The following is a 15176-nucleotide window of genomic DNA, read 5'->3' as shown; positions in this document are numbered from 1 at the left end:
TCGAGTGTAGGCTCTCGTGGGCTAGAAGGGCAAGGGAGGTTATAGGACGGGAGGGAAGGCCGCCCGCGGTGGCCGTAGAGGGCCAGGGTGGGGCGGGGCCGGGCGGCGGGCGCGGCCGGACGGGAGTTCCCCGAAGAAGGCGCCTCCAGCCCGAGACCCGGTGAGTGCGGGAGGACCGGCGCCCGCTGACCAAGACTGAGGCCCTGCCAACCCGTTACTCCTCACTCAGCCTGAGTTCTGAGTAGGGAACCAGAGCGATCCTCGGGAAGGACCCCCATCCGGTCTCCCAGGGTAAACGGAGCCAGAGCCACTTCCCCATCCCCCACCCCCCCCCACTCAGAGCGCTGTTCGAGGGTAGGGTCTCCGCGCCTGGTGTGCGACTTGAATTCTGGAGATAGCCTCGTGATCACTCCTACCCCTCCTGGACCTTCCTTTCCCTCGCGCCCAGGGGATTATCCACTCTCCCTGAACTCCTTCACAGACCACCATTAGCCAGGGCACAACGCCCAGCCCCCTCCTCAGCACCAACACTTTTCCCCCCTCTAGCGGATAAAGCTCGGGCTCATCCCCCTTCCCTGGGAACCCCCACAGTCCCCAGGCTTCCCCCTCGCCGGGACGCTGCTATGGACGACATTTTCACTCAGTGCCGGGAGGGCAACGCGGTTGCCGTGCGCCTGTGGCTGGACAACACGGAGAACGATCTCAACCAGGGGTGAGCTGAAGCGGTTGGAAGTCTCTTTCTCCACTACGTGGGGTGCTCACATCCAGTGTAATGAGTGCTAAGCATAGCCTGTCGTGGGCAAAGGGTCTCCACAGAGGAAGCAGTGTTTGCGCCGAATCTTAACTGTTAAGTTTCACAAGCAGAGGCTGCAAAGAGCTTCACAGCCTTAATGAACTACATGGGCAAACGTTAGGAGGCAAGACAGCACAGAATGCCAGGATATTGTCTGGAGTTACATGTTGCTGGAGGATAGAAGAGCTCTGTGGGATGGAGCATTGGGTATAAGTGAAAAAAAAAACAAGAGAAAGGGCTGGAGAGACCTGCAGGAGTCATGCTTCTATTCTAAGAGCTTGGTTTTAAGGTTGTGTAGTGATAAGATGTTCCATGAGTATCATCTTAGATGCTTTGTGAAAAGCATGCAATTTCCTAGTTCATCCTAGAAGTGATGTTTTGGATCACATTTGGGAAGGTGAAAAATGAGATGTGATCAGCTTCCAGAAATATTAAAGATGAAAAATTAATGGGCTTGGGATGGAAAATGAAGGATGGCTTTGACTTGGGCTGGGCACTTGGACAGATCTAGTGGTTGCTTTTACTGAGATGGAGAAAACTGAAGGTTGAGGCTTTCTGTTCTGTACATATTAAACTTAAGGTGATTGTACAGCAACTTGGAAATGTTAAGTAGGTTTACATAGATTTGGAGTTCAGGAGAGAGATCTGACTTTTAAGCAGATTGGAGATACAGTAGCATGTACATGATAGTGAAGATAGTCTCAGTAGGAGATGAAAAGCCTGGCCGACTGAAAAGATACAATCAGAAGTTGAAGAAATAGAAAATAAAGGTTAGAGAATACATGTATTAACAGAGAGGGAATAGTGAATAATAGTATAGGCTACTGAGAAGTCAAAGAACCTAAACGTTTTGAAGTTACTGTTGCATTTACAATTAGAATATATTTTATGATCTCTGAGTGCTGTTTCAGATGATTAATTGGTGAAGAAATCAAACTACATAGCGTTCCTTCAATTGAGGAACTGTACTGAATACCTCCTGTGGTGGGTGCTAGTCCCACAACCATAGATAATCAAGGTGGTGACTTGGGCAGGTGGAAAGTGAATGGGAGGTGAGGAAATAAGAGAAAATAAATGTGGATTAGTTTTCAGTGTTGCCTGACGCAAGAAACCAAGACAAGCAGTAGTGTTGGCAATTCAGGATAGTGGATTTTAATTTTTTAGCTTTTTTTTTTTTTTTTTTAAAGTGCGGGAGTGATTACTCTTTAGGTTTGAGAGATCACGATCATCTATCATCTTAGTCCAGGCTGCACTGGTTCCAATAGTCTTATGCTGTTTTTCTTTAATAATTTGCAAAATCACTAGTTTCATTTCCCATATAATTCATAAAGGGTACTCTGATAAGAGAGTGGGTACAGTAATTATTCTGTTCTGAGGAAATATAGAGGTTTAGGCAGAGCTGCCCAGTGTGACAGACATATTTGAAGATTCCTCACTGCCAAAAGGTGAAGAGGTAGCATTGGTGATATCGGAAGATTTCATTGCTGGTTTGAGGTACTAGAGTATGGGAGCCCAATCTGTCTATATGCTGGATATGAGGTGGTGGTTAATTCCCTGCAGGCCTGCTTGAGATAATAGTCCAGACTTTGAAGTAACAAGCACCCTTTTGCCCATACCTATGCCGTCAAATTTGGGGTCACAGACTGCTGGAAGCTGATAAGGGTATAAATTGAAGGTTTGGGAGGCAAAGCGGGGGGGGGGGGGTGAGGGTGAAGCTTCCGGGGATACCCACCTCCTGGGAAAACTTTGGCTATTTGTGAGTAGAAGAGGACAGACTGTGGAAGGGAAATTATTTCGTTAAAAGCAACCCCCCTGCCCCGCCATCCCCCCCCCCCACACACACACACACACACACTCTTCAACTCGTTCGGGCACCTGGGTGGCCAGACCCTTGATCTGTTCCAGGCTCCCGTCTAGAGCCCCCGCAGGAAGTGACCACAGCAGTAAGGCATCCTGAGGCTGTGGCCAGGGCTTGGGACCGCCCCCTGCTCCGCCCCTCAGATCAAAAGCCCAGGACAAGAGGGAATTTCCTTTTATGGCTCCAAGCTGTCAGGCCGACCTAGCTCCCACCCAATTGTTTTGCTTGTACACTTCTTTTACTTTATAAAACATATGCCCTGGGAAAAGAAAAAAACAGGGATGGTTTTCACTCTAAACAACCATTCTCATACTTTCTGTCCATTACTGCTAAGTAGGAGAATCATGTTTTGTGTGTTTTCTCATAGTAATCAAAAGCATTTCCCCTTTTCTTTATAAATCCCTCCAAGACATCATTTTTAATTCCATTCCTTTTTAGATATTAGTTTCAATATCAGAGTTAAACAGTGTGTTTCCTTTCCCATGAATTGTGGTCTGCCTTCTCTAACAGTACCTCTCCCCATTTTAACATACCCAGAGTGTTATTACCTAATGAAAGAGGACCTGCCAGGAAAGAAAAGGTGTGGAAGATGATGGCAAAGATAACAAATCCTATTATAGAGAAGTTAAGTTTTCTAGATGGATGGTTGGGTGTCAAGCTCAGGGGAAAGTGAACTGGACAATTGGAAGTTGCTGGCATGAATGAGAAGTCCTAGAGAAGGGAGCCTTCCCAGAGAGTGTACAGAATAACCATCCGTTTTTCATGAATCAAAGCTTTTTCCCAGACCACCTTCAGCTCAGTGACTCTTGCCCGTTTTCTAAGGGATGATCATGGCTTTTCTCCCTTGCACTGGGCCTGCCGAGAGGGCCGCTCTGCAGTGGTTGAGATGCTGATCATGAGGGGGGCACGGATCAATGTGATGAACCGTGGGGACGACACACCCCTGCATCTGGCAGCTAGTCACGGACATCGTGATATTGTACAAAAGGTATGCACAAAGCCCTCCATCACCCATATCACAGACATACCATGAGGTCAGCAGGCACTTGTAATCTAAGGTGCCTTCCCATTTTCCATGCTGGAACACATTTGGGACTGACTGCCTTCTATCTCTTCTTTTTGTCTGGCCATGGGGTCCAGCTGTTGCAGTATAAGGCCGACATCAATGCAGTGAATGAGCATGGGAATGTGCCTCTGCACTATGCCTGTTTTTGGGGCCAGGATCAAGTGGCAGAGGTGAGTACTCAGGCCCCAAGTCCTGGGACGGGTAAGAAGCAAAGTGGGCCTAAAACCTCAACCTATCCTATCGGTACTATCATGTGACACTCAAAAGGATTGTTGACTGCCAGGGAAGTAGCAGGGGTACTCATCATAACCACCTTTTCATTCCAGGATCTGGTGGCTAATGGAGCCCTTGTCAGCATCTGTAACAAGTATGGCGAGATGCCTGTAGACAAAGCCAAGGCACCCTTGAGAGAGCTTCTCCGAGGTCCATCCCTTACCCCTAGTTTGGTTCTCTTGTCTTGTCCTTCCCTGCCTGTGTCCTTCCTCTTTACCACAACTCAGGCTGTTTTTCTTCCCCAGAACGGGCAGAGAAGATGGGTCAGAATCTCAACCGTATTCCATACAAGGACACATTCTGGAAGGGGACCACCCGTACTCGGCCCCGTGAGTCACTGTTGTGGGGGGAGGGGTTGAAATAGTGTTATCCTGGGCTCCTTGGGCTGGATTAGGGCAAAGCTGGGTGCCTGACCTGCCCATATTCTTAGGAAACGGGACCCTGAACAAACACTCGGGCATTGACTTTAAACAGCTCAACTTTCTGGCGAAGCTCAATGAGAATCACTCTGGAGAGGTGACTCTTCCCCTTCTTGTCCCTCCCTTCCAAAACCCCCACAAATTACCTGCTTTGCACCTGCTTTTAAGATTTCCCCCCAGTTAATGGACAAAGAAGTGGTGGCTTTAAAGCCTCCTAACCTGTACCTGTCCTTCAGCTATGGAAGGGCCGCTGGCAGGGAAATGACATTGTCGTGAAGGTGCTGAAGGTTCGAGACTGGAGTACAAGGAAAAGCAGGGACTTCAATGAGGAGTGTCCCCGGCTCAGGTGGGGCAAGGTCTAAACTGGAAGTTGCTGGTTCCGAGGAACTCTGAATGGTACAGAAAGGGGAGATCTTTTATCATAATTCTCAGCCAGGGACAATCTTTCCCTCTCCCAGGATTTTCTCACACCCGAACGTGCTCCCAGTGTTAGGTGCCTGCCAGTCTCCACCTGCTCCTCACCCTACACTCATCACACACTGGATGCCGTATGGATCCCTCTACAATGTACTACATGAAGGCACCAGTGAGTAGGAATGCTGGACTTGTCAGGGAGGGCCTGGGAGAAGGGGTACACCTCTTCTTCAAATTGTTTTGACTCTTTGCCTCCCCTTAGATTTTGTCGTGGATCAGAGCCAAGCTGTGAAGTTTGCTTTAGATATGGCAAGAGGCATGGCTTTCCTGCACACACTAGAGCCCCTCATCCCACGACATGCACTCAACAGTCGAAGTGTAATGGTGAGGCCATCAAGTTCATTACTGGCCCAGGCCCCAAAAGCCTTTGCCTATCTAAAATGGGACTCACCTGCTTCCACGTATCTTCTTTCTCAGATTGACGAGGACATGACTGCCCGAATCAGCATGGCCGATGTCAAGTTTTCTTTCCAATGCCCTGGGCGCATGTATGCACCTGCCTGGGTGGCCCCTGAAGGTAGGTGAGGGCATCACGCTGGGAGGTAGAGGCGGACCAGCTCAATAATAGAGGGGGCAGAGACAGGATAGGCTAGACAGGTGAAACAAACAATGGCTATTCCCCCAGCTCTGCAGAAGAAGCCTGAAGACACAAACAGACGTTCAGCAGACATGTGGAGTTTTGCAGTACTTCTATGGGAACTGGTGACACGAGAGGTACCTTTTGCTGACCTCTCCAATATGGAGATTGGAATGAAGGTGAGTGTAGAACTGTATATACTTGTGTTGCAAAGGTGGTGATGATCATTGTAGTGAGCCTAGGCTCTTCCCAAATTTGTTCAGTCATTCTGTTCAAGAACCAGAGGCCTCCGCTCACATGATGGACTCAAATTCTGAGACTCACCTTGTTTTTCCTTCTATTTTCAGGTGGCACTAGAAGGCCTTAGGCCTACCATTCCACCAGGTATTTCCCCCCATGTGTGTAAGCTCATGAAGATTTGCATGAATGAAGACCCTGCCAAGCGGCCCAAGTTTGACATGATTGTGCCTATTCTGGAAAAGATGCAGGACAAATAGGACTGGAAGGTCCCTGCCTGAACTCCAGAGGTGTCAAGACATGGTTGGGGGGAGTACACCTCCCCAGAGAAGCAGGCCTCTGGTTGCCTCCCCTGCCTCCAGTCATGGTACTACCCCAGATATGGGGCCCAACCCCTGCTCCCATCCCTACCACTGTGGCCCCAAAAGGGGTTGAGCTCAGAGCTTTGTCACTTGCCACAAGGTGTCTCCCAGCATGGGAGGGATCAGCCCCGCCTGTCACAATAAAGTTTATTATGAAAACAGGCTGGTGTGGGGACATGGGAACAGACAAATACATTGGGTTGGGTGGCTCAGGTGAAATAGTGCGGCTTCTTCACATTGATGCCATATTCGCTGAGGGCAGGGGTCAAGTCCTCCATGGTTAGAGTGTACTTGCGGTCCTGAGGGAAGAGGGAAGAGTACCAGCTGAGCACAGGAATCCCAGATTCCAATCCCATGTGGGTGACCCTGAGTATGACTTATACCTCCCCTAGGATGCAGTTCCCCAAAGGGGTTTGCTGGATAAATTAAGCCTCTACTGTTGTGGAGAGTAGTTACTGACTCAGTGAGCTTCCCTTCACACCTTGCTTTTGCTCCGGGAGCTGCCAGAGGCTGTGCCCTTCATTTTGCAGTGCTGTAGGGCATCGTTGGCAATATCTGAGATGAATTTCTGGGCAGCTAGGGAGATGAGCCGAATTCTAAAGAGAAAAAAACTGGTATGAGGAGATGGACAACAAACCATACAAAGCACCCAAAGCTCTGTCCTGCCCTGGGTTTACTCACATGCGTGGATCTGAGGCCTCAAAGCCAGCCCGGTTCAGGTAATAACCAGTCACTGCATCTGGGATCTGAGAAATCAATTAGACAACTGTCAGTGTTAGCCCTGTGCCCTGATGGGCTAAGTGGGAAGAGGGTAAGGGAAAAGATTTGGTCTTCATATCAGATGGAAGCTCGTAGTTTGGGTGGAGAGAGGGAATAAACAATAGAAGACGCTGGAAAGCACGCAGGTGTAGCTGAAAATTGTTGACAGTGGGCCTAATAGCCGTGTTCAGGCAGGAAGCCCACCGTAGGCGTGTAATCCTCCAGCTGCATCAAGAAGTCCACCAGAGGCGTGCTGGACACCACCGGCTTTACGTCTCCGTTGGCCGCGCTCGGCAGTACGTAAACCCCGTTAGACATAGCCCCCTCCGGGGGCGCCGCGCCGCCCGCTGACACCGGAGCTGGAGGAGAACCAGCAAACTGAGAATCAGAGGTGGGGCGCAGGGTCCCAGCTAGGTCTGCCTGGTACCCTCTGCCCTCACCCGCCGCTGGGCCCAGTCCAAGGCGTTTCCCTCACCCTCACCCGTCCCGGCCCTCACCCGCCCCGCGCCGCTCGGCCGGCTCCCCAGCCCGCGCCGCCACAGGTCCCGTGACCCCAGCCGCGGCTCCAGCCCCAGGCCCCCCTGCAGTTCCCGCGGGGCTGGCCTTGTTCTCCGCGGCGGTGCTGACGGGCAGCGCAGCGGGAGCCGAGACCGGGGGCGTCGGGCCCGGGGCCGAGGCAGCGGAGGCTGGCGCCGCCTCGGGGTCCGCGCCGGAGCCGCTGCAGCTCATCGGGCCGGTGGGAGAGGCGGCGAACAGAGGCGCTTCCGCTTCCGCTCACGCTACGCACACCCGGGGTGACGTCACACGTTCCGCGGGTGGCCCCGCCTGTCACCGTGTCAGTTCTTCCGTGGGTCCCACCTCCTCCCATGGCTTGTGGGCGGGTTAGGTAAATGACCGAAGGGTAAAAAAACAGTGGGGAGCTTCGCTGCTGTAGACATTCCACCTTCCACCCCGCAACACTCCACGGCAGTTCTGCCCGGATGGGAGACACTGTATATCCTGGATACAGTGAGGGTCTGGGACACTTCATTCAGATGGACGCTTAGACTTTGCTTTGGGGCCGTCGGTCCGACCCTCCTTGACTACGAGCTGCTTGGCAATCTGCATACTAGTAGTTACCTTATTCAGCCTTTTAAGTGTCGTAATGGAGTTAGAAAGCTCCCCGCCCCGCCAATTGCTCTGAGAGACAAAAGCAGCATGTCGCGCTGCTGTAGATGGAAAGGGGAGATATTTCAGCCTAAGGAGATAACAGACAAATCACAACGAGTGTAAACGTGAGGTTGTCAACAACATTTATTTAATTCTTATTTGTCAACTCTTGAGCTAGAGCCTGGAAATACAAAGTTAAATAGGACAAAATTCTAGTCCTCTAGGCACCAGCGGTCTTGGAAACTAACACACTGGCAATTTCAATACTCTGCGGTAGTTAACAATGCTAGAGGTAGACACAGGTGAGCAGTGCAAGGGAGGAAGAGAACATATGCTACCCACCTCCAGGTGCCAGGCACTCTATCAACATGATTCCACTTAATTCCCTGATTATGAAAGGCAGGTAGTGATATCCCCACTTACATGAGGAAACGGTCTCAGATAAATTTACTTGTCCAAGTTTCTCTCCTACAAAACCAAGATTCAACCAGGTTTGGTTTTGAAAGTTTATGATTTTTTCTGCCATACCAAAATCAGCTAGCCTCGGGGAATTAGAAAGTGATTTCTGAGCTGAGTCTTGAAAGAATCATGTAAATCATGGAGGCAGTTGTATCAGGGGGTGGTGTTCTGGGCACTGGAGAGCTTCAGCTAGGGTAAGAGTTTCTTGGCCCTTGGGGCAAATAGAGGAACAATGATTTGCTACTCAGGATCAAATTTTTTCCAATCAAGCCAGAAACCTATGTCCCTTGACTCTCATTTTCTTCACTGCCCACCGCCCACTACCTTAACATCATCTAGTAATCTTCAAAGCATTTCTATCAGGCAAATGGCTTCATGGGATTTGTATTTCACTCTAGAAGGTGGAATAGGGATGTAAAAAAGTAAGGACACTATTTTTACAAGGGTTTTCTGTAATTTAGAGGAGAAAGAATATGGCTTCAAGCTAATATAGTAGCAGTGGGGATGGAAAGAGAAAAATAAATTCAGATGTTCTTAAGAAATATAATTGGAAGGACTTTTGCATCGATAAAGATATATTTAAGAGGTAATATCAGTAGGACTTGTTGATTTAAGGTAGCTGGGGGATGAAGAAAATGAGAGTCAAGGGACATGGGTTTCTGGCTTGATTGGAAAAAGTATAGTATCATTTACCAAGAAGAAACAAAAGATGGAATAGTTTGAGGTTGCGTGAAAGGAGATGAAGTTTCAAGTATTGCATATCTTACATTTGAGTATCAATCATTACTGGATAGAAAATCTTATTTAGTGAGATGGGGATAGCTATAGATGCTAGTAATTTGTTCCAGGAGACAATGATTAAAATGATAAGAGCCAAAGACTAAGAATGGAGCAATGAAGAACACCAGTATTCCAAGAGGAAGCAGAGCAGGTGAAGGTGTGAAGGAGGAAGACAAGAGTGGTAAGAGAAGTTATGCACTAGAAGTTAAAGGGAATAAGTGGGCAACTATAATGGAAAAACCATCAAGGAAAGATTGAGTAGTTTGCACTGGATGAAGCAGCAAGTAGGCCATTGTTTCTTAGCATCAGGGGAGGAAAGAATAAAAGATGAGAGCAGAGGTCTTATTGCAGTGAATTGAGGAGCAAACATGAAGTGGTGGTCATCAGATCTGAGCCTGCTGTAACCAGTAATGATAGACCACGTCCTCACCCTGTATTCACATCTCTGGTTGAAAAGAGGAAGAGGTGAAGGGAAGGGCAGACAAAAATTTCTGGTTATATCATCTTGTTGAGGAATCCCGAGGCAGGAGTAAGGACACCTGAATATGAAGGTGCAGGGTAGGGTGGGGAGTGAAGCCAAGCTGACACAGCATTTCAGAGTTAGGGAGATGAGCTGTCTGCAATTTTTGAGGATTCAGTAGGGCTTCCAAAAAGGCAGAATAAGGAACTGATTCACCAATCACAGGACAGAAGACAAGTCAGCTTTCCTGGCAGGAAAGAGTCAAGGATTGAGTAATGTCTTCAGTAAAGCTGGAAAGTTGGGTGTTCCCCAGCCTGTCACAGGATCCCAGCCAGGGCCAGAGCAGAAACCCTGACCTTCCACTTCTTCATTCAGACAGGACTCATGGCAGCCGTGGGTTACCTAGGGAGGAAGTGGGCATTAGATCTGGGTCTGCTGGTACAAGTACCGACAGACTGAACCTCCTTACCCTGTGTTCAGATATCACCAACTCACAATTACCCCCAAGTTCATCTTAGCCAATCCCATACTCATATGACATCTATATACCCTTCCCATCCACACTCACATCGAAGAGTCCTGCTCCACGCTGCTGATAGAGCCTTGGGTTGAGAAAGCCAAGAGGGGGGTGGCCACTAAGGATTCTGTGTTCATTTATCAAGGATATGAGTCCCCCAAACACTGGAGTAGAGGCCTGCAAGGTGAAGGTGCAAGTAGTGGTCAGGGTTTCTGAATAATTGAACCTTTGGGGATGAATGTTTGAAAGGATTAGTGGTCTCTGATGAATCAGGGGCTCTAGGGGCAAGGTGCTAGAGGTAGGAGGTAGTTACTGAGAGGGCATTTGGAGTAAGGCTGATTCTCACCGAGGTTCCAGAAACCCATGGAATAGGCACACTGTTGCTGACCACCCAGTAGCCATCAGAAAGTGCAGCAACATCTGGGTAGGCACGGCCACTATCATTGAAGTAACTGGATGGTGGCAGGTGAGGGCTAGAGTTCAGGAACTGGACTACAGCTTCCTCCTGAAAAGCACTTCTGAGTAAGTACTTACCTGTAGCTTGCCCATCAGTCTGCTGAACTGAGGATCTCCCAACCTCTTATCTCTCCACACAAACATGCATGTACCTGGTATGAAGGCCGTGGGAACACGTTGCTGAAGCCGCCACCACTGATATAGTCAACTATCTCATTTGTAACACGGAAAGGATTCTGGAAGGAAGTGCCTCCTACTGTGGTGACATAGGGGCTAAGGGAGAAGACAGCATTCAGATAATACAGGACCTCCAAGTTGTGTGGATGAGTAAGCATGGCCTAAATCTTGTTGGAGAGACTAGACTCTATGGGAAGCATGTACACATGCCTCAAGGCATGGTCTGAGCTGACTATATATATATATATATTTATACACACACACTTTTCTCTAGAGAACACTCAACTTAATCTGCCACTAAAATGCCTAGGGACTGAGGAAGAGGAACAACTGGGAGCTGTGTCCCACTCAGGAGACTTGAGGCCTAGAACCTATAGGAAGAAGAGAGGGAGTGCAGCAATCAGGGCAGGTTAAACTGAAGGCTGAGCGATAGGAACACCTGATGGAATTAAGGTAAAGGTGCTAAATCACAAGGTCACAGGTGAAAGATATGTGATCACAGGTAAATGGTAGTTTGGAGTGCTTACCTGGAGGCCGGGAAACTAGGACGGAACTGGTGTCTTCCAGAGACAGACCAACACCCAGCTCCACTGTCACCTAGCAGATAGACAAATTTGGAACCTATATTAGTTGGTCAGAGCTTGGTATGTAGATTCAGGTGCTAGGGAGGAAATCTGTTTATCAGCTCTTACTGCAAAAGGCCAGAGTTTAGAGGTTATGTCATTGGTCTCTGTTGAGGTTCTGAGTTCAGATTATGAGTCAGAGATCAGGTTCAGTCAGTGGTCATGGGGGTGAGGGATCAAATCTCCCAAGTTGGGTGGGTTGGGATAGAATGTCTAAGTTCAGTGTAGGAGTTCACCTGAGGCAAAGAGCAGGGTAAGACCCCGGCTGGCAGCCTTCATGAGCTCGGTGTTGACCCTCTGGATGTAGGCACTGCTGAGGGAGTCTTCATCATCACCATAGCTTACAGTATGCACATGTGGCAAGGATGACTCATTACTGAGCAGGAGGAGCCACTGCAGGAAGGGCTCCTGTGCCTCATGCCGTCCTGGATTTTTTTTTTTTTTTTGAGAGGTGGGCACAAAGGTAGTCATTGGGGGTTTGTCAGGATCTCTTTAGCTCATGGCATTCCCTTGTCAAAGCAGGGATCAATAACCACCTCCAACCCACTTCCCCACCAGATGGTCCTCTTAGCAGTACCAGGGCTACTGTAGACCCATGTGGAGATATTGGCACCAGCACTCATCAGGTATTGCACATCCAGACTGGCCTCGATCCCTGCCCGGCCTCGGCCCTGTTTGCCAACCACTCGGGCTACTGATGTCTGGTGTGCAAAGTTGCCACCAAAGAGGTGCATGAACTCAGCAAGATCTGAGTCATGGAAGTACTGCTCCAGAAACTATGGAAGGAGTCAGAGCAGGAATCATGAGTCAGAGAGTGGTAAGACACTGAAGACACCTTGGGGAGGCTGGGGGAACCCTGGGCTCTCTGCTTGGCTCACCTGGGCACAGGCCTGGCTGTTGTTGGTGGTGCCAGAGCCCACATCTTGTGCTGTCAGGTTGTATCGCTCACGAATCACGGATGGAGTCACTCCAAAGTGCAAGCCAACGCTTCCTGCCACTTGTGGCTTGGGGCGTTGCCTCAGGGATGATGTAGGGGGAAAGCGGTGTAGTCCCCCCACTGTGGAAAGGGGTCAGGTTGAGATCTTATAGACTTCAATACTCATTTTGTCCCTGAGCACCTCCACTCAAACCCCATCTAAACTTCTCAGCCCCTGGATCTGCTTGCCCCAACTCCACCAACGCCACTGGGTTTACCAAAATCCACATGAGAGGCCAAGGCCTGAGGGAGCTGGTAGGGACGTAGGGACCTTACAACATGGATCTTTGCTGGTCCCCCCACATAACGATGAAATTCAGCCCCAGGGAGCAGCAGCTCTGCCTGTCTGGAGGTCAGAGATCAGAAAACAGAAGTCAGAAAACACAGAACAGAGCACCACTGGGCAATCAGTCATTATCTCCTCATGCATTAACCACTACTCACAAGCTCTAAGAAACTCTCAACTCCCTCCCTTTGGGGTTTCTAGTCTCCCTGGGACAACTGATGCTTTCCAAGGGGCAATCATTCTCTCTCACCGGACACTCAGCCAGCAAGTCAGAAAGTCCTGTGTGGTCACTGAATTGCAGTTCCGGGCTCCAGCTGCCAAAAGCCATTTTTTGACTGTGTGGAGGGTAAGTGGTGATGGCCGGACCAGCTCAGCCACATCCTCTATGGTTAGATATTTTCCTGCAGATATTCAAAGAGGGGCTTGCTTTCATGGCTTTCCCAAGCTGTCTTTTTGAACCCCAAACAATAAACATCAGGACTTTCCAGGGAGGGCTGTGCAGGTGCTGGGTATATTTGGGGGCCAGGGGAAGAAATGTCTGGAAAGACTTGTAATGCTGTGGTCACGAAATACAGATTTACCCTAAAGACCAGTAGGTTGCAAATGATGCACCACAGCATGTATTTCCATGATCATGAAAAGCAAATGAGATTAATATAAGCTTTCTATTTTATCTCCAATAAAAGTTTCCAAAACTTTTGGAGCCAATCATAACATCTAATTTACCTCTTGTCACCATACTTGTTGATTTTAAGCTTAACATGATGGTGAACCACTATTTCCTACATGAAGCCACACACATTAGTACTCCCCTCTCAGGTGATCTGAGACTTCCCCCTCTCACTTCCACTCTTCACACATACACATTGTCCCCTTGCCATCAAAGACTTTAACTAGAGAAAAGGATACAATCTAGTGGTTGGAAAGACTTTTTTTTGTGAGTACAATAGGTAGTACAGTGGGACTGAGGTAGAGGGGAAAAAAGACTGCAGACCAATCATGGGGCTGGGCAGTTGTCCAGAAGAAAGAATAAACAATAGAGTTGGGGGCAATGAGAGATGACCAAATGTGGATTAACTTAAAGATAATTTAAGAGTTGAAATTGGCAGCCTTGGTGTCTGAGGAGGAAATGGGAGTGGATTTGAGCAAGGGGAGAGGAACTTGAGTTGATGAGCACTTACGGATAATGGGTTCTATTTCATTTATCTGGTAAGTAACAGAATTTAAATCTAGAGCTGATCATAAAGTCTGTACCTTTAACCTTATCCATTTTTTGGTCTTTAGACTGAGGAAAACAGGTGGAACGTGGGGGAAGAATGTTACTTTGGTAGTACAGTTAAGTTCTAATTCACTTTTTTATAAAAAACTCCTCAATGATAGTCACTGCCATTCATCTGCCCTATATCACTCCCCTGTCAGGCACAAGGAGCATGACCCTGATGTGATTTATACCATCTCATGCCCTGCCCAGCCCTGTGTCTTTCACTGCATTCTACTTTGTGCCCTGGTTCCCAACATGCACCGTAGCGAGGAGAGCCAGGATCCGACACGGCCTGTACCAACTCCGAGAGTCTCTCCAGATTCTGCTGTCTCAAAGCAAAGGTGAGACTCAGCTCTTCCTCAGGGTCCACAGGGCCCAGGGACACCCAGCCTGGGGGCAACCTGCAAGGTCAGGGGACAGGTTAGGATGTGGAGGGGAAATATGGGAGGGTTGGGGAAGGTTCTGGATTAGCGGCTGAGACTTTGGGTACAATCTCAGAAGTGGATAAGGATCACAGAAGATGAATGACAAACTAAGCCTGGGAAACTGGGGTATGGAGGCTATAGAGGTAGAAGGAGCTGGTTTGAGAGTGAGGGATGCTAAGACCAGGACAGTGGGTGCAGAACAGGGCATTCGGAAGGAGACAGTCAGTGTTAGGTCAACTCACGTCCTCCGCTGGTCAGGCTCCGGGCTGTAACTACCTTTGCTGGCGACGATGAGGGCAAGGAGCCCTAGGAGGCTGCGGGGACGGCAGGTGGGTTTTAGTGGTAGCTTTACTGTCATTATATTCCCACCCTCCAACACGTATTCTTTCCAACATGATCCCCTTCACTCCGGCCCCCCTAATTTCTCACCAGGTTCTGAGTCCCATTCCGCCTTTCTGCAGATCTGCTGTCATGTGACAGATCACATGGGCCCCATCTTCCAGGGCCACCACCTCCCTGCCTAGTAACTAGTGACGATGCAGGCTTCTTCCTCTCAAATGGTCCTGAATGCTGGGAAGGGGTGGGGCTACCATTAAGATTTCCTCTCTCTGCATAGTTTAGCACAGCTCCCCACCTGCTGCCTAAGTCCGGTCCCCACCCCTCTCCACGGAATCATCACCAGGGAGTGGTTGGTTCTGGAGGCCTACAGACATGGGTTATTCCCAGCTGTTTGATTAAGAGAAATAACTTCTTAGACTTTAGGTTTCTACATTTACAATAGAGACTATC

The 15176-nt window shown here is 49.0% G+C and overlaps 3 protein-coding genes across 6 annotated transcripts; 1 reads left to right on the top strand and 2 right to left on the bottom strand.

The window, feature by feature from the left end:
- Positions 1–20: 20 nt before the first annotated feature.
- On the top strand, positions 21–6220 carry Ilk (integrin linked kinase). 4 transcript variants are annotated; one of them, XM_046438056.2, is made up of 13 exons: positions 21–160; positions 592–712; positions 3474–3639; positions 3792–3887; positions 4044–4140; positions 4236–4319; positions 4421–4506; positions 4646–4755; positions 4868–4995; positions 5086–5207; positions 5301–5400; positions 5509–5639; positions 5808–6220. In XM_046438056.2, the coding sequence occupies exons 2-13, from the start codon at positions 624–626 to the stop codon at positions 5955–5957; spliced, it is 1359 nt and encodes a 452-aa protein (XP_046294012.1). In that variant the 5' UTR covers positions 21–160; positions 592–623; the 3' UTR covers positions 5958–6220. The 4 variants fall into 4 exon arrangements, with proteins under 4 accessions (XP_046294012.1, XP_046294010.1, XP_046294011.1 ...); XM_046438054.1 differs by having other exon boundaries at positions 32–160; positions 547–712; XM_046438055.2 differs by having other exon boundaries at positions 93–291.
- Taf10 (TATA-box binding protein associated factor 10) lies at positions 6193–7575 on the bottom strand. Its single transcript, XM_046438057.2, has 5 exons — positions 7316–7575; positions 7023–7177; positions 6741–6805; positions 6541–6655; positions 6193–6358 (listed from the first exon to the last, which is right to left on the bottom strand). The coding sequence occupies exons 1-5, from the start codon at positions 7545–7547 to the stop codon at positions 6269–6271; spliced, it is 657 nt and encodes a 218-aa protein (XP_046294013.1). The 5' UTR covers positions 7548–7575; the 3' UTR covers positions 6193–6268.
- A 518-nt stretch (positions 7576–8093) lies between these two features.
- On the bottom strand, positions 8094–14884 carry Tpp1 (tripeptidyl peptidase 1). Its single transcript, XM_046438050.2, has 13 exons — positions 14817–14884; positions 14630–14701; positions 14224–14363; positions 12952–13102; positions 12634–12761; positions 12318–12496; positions 12017–12215; positions 11676–11864; positions 11344–11413; positions 10792–10912; positions 10530–10688; positions 10235–10360; positions 8094–10068 (listed from the first exon to the last, which is right to left on the bottom strand). The coding sequence occupies exons 1-13, from the start codon at positions 14858–14860 to the stop codon at positions 9928–9930; spliced, it is 1719 nt and encodes a 572-aa protein (XP_046294006.1). The 5' UTR covers positions 14861–14884; the 3' UTR covers positions 8094–9927.
- Positions 14885–15176: the final 292 nt, after the last annotated feature.

This window comes from Marmota monax, unplaced genomic scaffold (assembly GCF_021218885.2).
Source record: "Marmota monax isolate L192 unplaced genomic scaffold, Marmota_monax_Labrador192_F-V1.1 WCK01_AAM20220418_F8-fsc00061, whole genome shotgun sequence".
NCBI lineage: Eukaryota > Metazoa > Chordata > Mammalia > Rodentia > Sciuridae > Marmota > Marmota monax.
The sequence above is the reverse complement of the archived record's forward strand: the minus strand, read 5'-3'. Positions and strand labels throughout refer to the sequence as shown.